The 6,473-nt window shown below is 35.7% G+C and overlaps 1 protein-coding gene across 1 annotated transcript in view; it reads right to left on the reverse strand.

Moving 5' to 3' along the window:
- Window positions 1-5,927, reverse strand: part of LOC107744820 (tensin-1-like) — a 267,547-nt gene extending 261,620 nt beyond the window's left edge. Inside the window, exon 1 of the mRNA XM_016558643.1 lies at window positions 5,614-5,927. Within this exon, the coding sequence (XP_016414129.1) occupies window positions 5,614-5,718 (105 nt within the window). The 5' untranslated portion in view covers window positions 5,719-5,927. The remainder of the gene's footprint in view (window positions 1-5,613) is intronic.
- Window positions 5,928-6,473: the final 546 nt, after the last annotated feature.

Genomic DNA, 6,473 nt, shown 5'->3' on the forward strand with positions numbered 1-6,473 from the left:
TATATATATATATATATATATATAATTTGGCTATTATTATTATTATTATACCCTCACTGGAGGCTGAGCCCCCCTAAAATGAAAATCCTAGAATCGCCCCTGTTGCCCAGTAAACCTATATTTTCCAGCAAGCATGATCACAATTCTTCATCAACATACAAGTGCCAACACAATCACATAGCAATTTGTAACTATTTGACGTTTTGGTAAACTGGTGAGTAATTTATATGAATTTGTACAATCTCATTCATATGATCTGCTGATGCCCCAGTGATGGTGATGTTTAGGGGTGGGTTGTGATGAATTTATGCTTTTTTTTAAAAATTCAAAAACATACATTTTTGTATGATTCACATACTCCGAATTCATACAAATCACTTGTAAAATAGTTGTTTTCTCATGAGACTCGGTTGAAAAATGCAACAACAACAAAAAAAAAACTTGTGCAACCATCGACAATGAAACCTTAATTATGACCAATATCAGTTTGTTTCACCGTGATGTAACCCTATGTATGCTAAGCTTAAAGAAAATCCTGTTTTTCCCAATGCAAAATGCACTTACCATTTAGATACAAGCATTTTAACACAACATGATACTATCATGTTCATGGTTGAAGTAACAATGCTTACTTTGAAGCACAGTATTCAGATATTTATTATTACTAATATTTGTGTGTGCATATTTTTTCATCTTCTTATTTAGCATAGGCTCTTGTAGTCCATTACACATTTAAGGCAGATTAAATTTTTTCTCATGCAACTTATTGCACATTGTTCAGCGTTTTAACGTACATGTCTCTACAATGAATTGATTTCACCACAGGGAAGTTCGATCTTATCTTATCCCAGTGTTTATGGAAAAAATGATTATGACATGCTCAAGAATAATTAAATGTTTGGAATATTATTGCATTTGTTATATATGTATTTAAACCTGCAGTAGCATAGATCTGTAGTCTCACTAAAAAATAAATTAATCTTCTACAAATGAATGCACATTCCTCTCATGAAATGAATGCCACAGGTTCATCTTCAAGTAATGCAACATTGATGTTAATAGAATAGTTCACCCAAAAATACATAAAAATTATATTATTACCTACTCACCCTTGCAGGGGCGCAGATGGGATTTTTTAACTGGGGGGGGACCAAGCTGTCAACTCACAATTTTTTTTTTTTAACAAAATGAGATTTAAGACAAATTATAAATTAAATGTGTCCTTTTATTATTGCTTGGACAAAATACTGTACGTTTCTTTGTGAAATTGAAATATAACACTATAATAATATACTAATATAGCACTTGTAAATTATTGCTCTTTTGTTGGTTTTGATTGCTTCTATTGTCCTCATTTGTAATTATAAACTTTAATATGCATTATGCAGAGCCAAGATGAAAAGAAAAAATACCATCGAAAGACAAGTAAGTTCCCCTCAGACATACATTCATATAAACTCCTAACCCTAACTGAATTGCGATTTGTTTAGCATCTCAACCGATTTGAATCATCACAGTTTTAAATTTTCAACCGGCTCGCAGTTAATCGTTACATTCCTAGTCAGCAGTCCAATTTTTTCAGTCCAGAAAAATCACCAGCTCTGTCATAGATGATAGTATACGATCACTATGGTTACCGCTACAGGCACAATTGAGGCAGCTACCAGCTCCTCATAGGACCCCGGGGTCAGGAGTCGTAGCACATACACACACAGAGAACGTAAACATCGGTGGCAGCACCATCGTCATGTGTGTTTATTGACAACAGAACAGCGTGTAGTAAGAACGTGGGTACAAAGTAATGATGACCGGTAGATTATTATTGTGCGTCAGCCCCGATCCTGAAGCATTGGCGGCAATAATTAAAGGTGCACTAAGCGATTTTTGCCAAACGATGTTGATATTTGAAAGCACCAAAACAAACACGCCCATACCCCAACAGGACCTCGCCCCTATTTTGAAATCTACGTACGCAACCATGGTAACAACGATCGCGGAAACAAGTGAAGATGACACACAAGCATATTCAAACAAAAGCCAACACGGATAAGTTGTGTGAAACAAAGCAAAGTCAACGTTACTCACCTTTCAAAAAGAAACAGCACAACCTTGGCGTCCGATTCGAGCCCTTCCCGCACCTTGAGTTTCTCTCCACTGCTGGAAAGCTGCTCCGATATTTACGCGGATCCTACCTCTTGCCTGATCGTAACCCTTCTTTTTAATGTTTGTTTCTCTGATATTTTCCTCTTTTTTTTTTTATCTGCCATCTCTCTCCATCTACAGTCGATCTGCTAATATCCATCCTGTGCACTCAAATTGAGCGCTCTCTTCTCTCTATCAGTACAAGACACGCCCCCTTACTGCTGATTGGCTACAAGTGTGTTTTGGGACTCAGTCAGACACTGCGGTCAAAAGCGTTTTTCAAAAATCGCTTAGTGCACATTTAAGGAGCGGCGGGCTGGGCCGCCACTACTTATAATGTATATAGCGGAAACCCTAATAAATCTTCTGTTTACCGATGTCGCCTTTCGTAGAGACAGTGAGGGGGACGGATCGGGTCACTATGAATCTGGGGGGGTCATGTCCCCCCCGTCCCTAGTGCCATCTGCGCGCCTGCACCCTTGTGTCAGTGAGTAAGTAAACACCATACAAGCAGTACAAAAAAAGCCATGTAAATATATGTCTGTTTCCACAGAAAAAAAAAAACAGCTGCATAATGTCTAGAAAAGAACATTCTGCAAAGAGATGAACATATGTTTCTAATGTAATAGAGCACTATATAGTGCTCTATTACATTAGAAACATATATTTACATATACAAATGTGTATAGTTCTAGACTAAATGTGAATATGCCTTTACTTAAAAACTGAACTTTTTATATTAAAAACAAACAAGCAAGCCCAGCTCAGATTTAAAACGTAACGCAAAAGCAATGCAGAAGTAAAGTAACGCATTGCTTTCCACAAAAAGTAACTAATGTAATTAGTTACTTTTTTAGAGTGTAGCGCAATATTGTAATGCATTACCTCTTAAAAGTAACTTTCCCCAACACTGCTTGCCATTTCTTTGTAATTATTTTTGAAATGAGCAATTTCTGAGTAAAAGTTGTTCCTTTATCAATTTGTTTTTCAATTAGGTAAAGTAAATATTTTGGGTTGAGCTGCAGTAAAATTAGTTTGACCTGTTAAAAGTGCCTTGATCTTAAGTGAAAAATAAATGGAAGGGAAAACATATTTTGTGGATTACCAATTGAAGTAGCCTAATTTTAGTTGATCCAAATGCAGGTTTGCATAATGACATAATTTAATGTTTGAATTAAAAAACAATAAATCTATTTATTAAACATTTGTGTCTTATCATATTTTTGTTGCCACCATATCATAACGAGCAATAAGCCAGCTTTACAAAAACATGCAAAATATGAGGGTGGGCCAGATTTGTGGAACCCCATGTGAGACTGTTACCAAAATGAAAGACGACTATCAGGATACAGGCACAACATTCCTCCACGAACGCTGGTCCCCTGACTGAGAGTAAAGCAACAATGTGGGGCTTGTTGCTCCAGCCCTTCTGCCCCAAGTAACGCCCTGGCTGACCTTCCAAATCTGACCCCACCACCCAGAGCAGACCACCCCATCAGAAGAGTCCCATGTAAGACGTCTTTGAGCAGTGCACACAGGGAACTTTTCCCTGAAATTCAGCATGCAATTCAACAAAGCTGACTGTGTTTGCATGTACAAGAATATTCCATTATTAATCAGAATTTGGCCTCTTATTGGTGGGGTCAGTGTCAACACACGAACCAATAGTTTTTGAGCATGCAAACATACTTGGCATGTAAATGTGGTCAGTTTGTGTCAACAAGTAGCCGGCATACATAGTAATCACCAGTGTCAGAAATTAATTTAAGGACACATATTTATATTTATTTATACAAATTAATAATGTCATTAAGTCAAATAATTAATCTAAGTTACGCAATTAAATTCTAAACAATATTGGGTGTTTTATTAATAAATTCTAATAAAATATGCATGGAAAAATACAAGTAGCATTAAATAATCTAAAACAAAATATGTATTGCAGTAAGTATGGACTCATTTTTATTTTTTAAATATCTCATTTTATTTATTTTAATTTTAATCACTTTTGGTGGCATTTTCCCTCAAGTTCTGGTTAATGTCTGACCCTGAAAACATCAATACTTTTTAAAAAATCATCCCAGACGATGTCTAAAGATTGTGTAAAAATATCAAAAATATCAGGTCGTTTTGATATGTTTGTTTACAACATAAAAATTTGATGTGTCCAAATGGGTAGTGCATGTATCAATTACCAACAAAAAAGAAAATTTAATTATAAATATAAAATAATATACATTTAACCAATCAGAATTTGCTTATGCAAACATCACGTTAACCGATAGCTTTGGAGCACTTAAATATACTTTTCAAAATCATCTGAACCATGAAGATGAGTATGTGAAATAAATAATATCATAAAACCAAAAGCCCTTTTTTTTAACAAAAGACAGAATTTATAAATAGGCGAGAATGCACAAATTTCCAATCTGGATTCAATCTGTAATTAAACTGTGCAATGATGCAACTCATTCATTGATCCAAATGTGAACAGAACAGTATTGTCTACGCTTAGTCTTGGGTTTGCCCTGATTTCTCACTGTCTGGTCGTGTAGGAGACTGTGTTTATTTACCCTGTGAGGTCTGAACAGAAGATTCTGGGTTTGTTTTTCATACATAACTGTATAGGTGGGGTTGTCGATACAATCTAACATCTGTCAACACATTAAACACACTACCAACCAAAAGTTTAGACACACTTGACTGTCTTTTGATCTTTAAAGGCGTATGCTTAAATGCTTTAAATGAGTTTTAAATTGCGCCTTTCCAAAATGTAAGATGGATAAGTTTAGCCAGCATACATGGTGGTCACCAGTGTCAGAAATATATTTATTAAGGACCAATATTTATAGAGTATAATGTCATCAATTTATAAGAAATAAAGGAAGTTAATCAAATAGTATTGGGTGTTATTCAAACAAAAAAATCATCAAATATGCAAGTTGCTTTAAGTAAAACAAAAACTTATGAAATACAGTAAAAAAAAAAATGCATACAAAATTAATTGCCTATCGATTTATTTATTTTTGTTTCTTTGTTTAAGCTCCCACTTTTAAAATATCTGGGACTTTTTTTTATCACTTTTGGTGGCATTTTCCCCCAAGTTCTGCTTAATATCTTACCCTGAAAACCTCAATAATTAAAAAAAAATAAATCGCAGGTGGCACCTTATGAAGTTAGCTAAGACTTAGCCAAGACAGTTTTGATTTGTTTGGTCACTACATAAAAAGTAGGTGTGTCCAAAAGCTTGACTGGTAGTGCATGTATCATTTACCGAAAAATAAAATAAATAAGTAAATAAAAGTTTAAAATATATAGGCTAACATCTGCGCCAGTGATTCATTTTACTGAGAGAGGGGGGGAAAGGTAAACCAACGTCAAAATACTATTATAGTTTCACTGTCAAGTCCACAGCACAACTTCAAGAACCTTCAATGGAGATATTCCTGCATGAACCCATGTGCGTCCTACCTTAGATAAGAGCCTCTTTTCCTCTTTCTTTTTCTCCACATGCTGATCCAAAGGCATCTGCAGAAAATCGTCTTCACAGCAGATGAAGCTCACGGTGCATCCCATCCAGACAGGTTCAGGTGAGCGTCCTTACGACCCATTCAACGCGAGCGTTCTCGGGATTATTCCTCCTGAAGGTCAGCACGGCAGGTATGAGCTGTGATCAAACGTTCACGGGTACTAAAGTAGTGGGAAGGACTGGACCGTGAGGGGAAAAAGTTTGAAAGCTGGGATGTGTAACTCCACTGTCGTGCGCACACACTCCCAGAGCTGCAGGAAACGCAACTGGCGTTCAGTGTAAACACAGGCCGCTACTCTTTAATGTGCGACGCGTTGCATTGCGCAAACAACTGCGCAGGTACCAGAGGGGTTTTCAAGTCATGTGGGTTTTACACCTGAGTCACACTATCTGCTGTCTGCCTATTTAGTTATAGATTCTAGTGGCTTTAAGCACCGACATACACATTTACACACACAAAAAGTTCAATAACAACGAGAATGAAAAGGCAAAAAAGTACAGAATGATTTGTTTTGTTTTTAAATATTAATTTAAAAGTCAAATTAAGTGTTCATTTCTATCTATAATCTATCTATCTGTTTACTATTGTCCTTTTGCATTGACACACTATTTTCCTATTGTGATACTGTAAAGCTGCTTTGACACAATCTGTATTGTTAAAAGCGCTATATAAATAAAGGTGACTTGACTATCTATCTATCTATCTATCTATCTATCTATCGCTGTATTGATTATCTATCTATCTGTCTGTCTGTCTATCTATATATCTATCTATCTATCTATCTATCTATTTATCTATCTA

Source organism: Sinocyclocheilus rhinocerous, unplaced genomic scaffold (assembly GCF_001515625.1).
Source record: "Sinocyclocheilus rhinocerous isolate Xijiao unplaced genomic scaffold, SAMN03320098_v1.1 scaffold528, whole genome shotgun sequence".
NCBI classification, from domain to species: Eukaryota; Metazoa; Chordata; class Actinopteri; order Cypriniformes; family Cyprinidae; genus Sinocyclocheilus; species Sinocyclocheilus rhinocerous.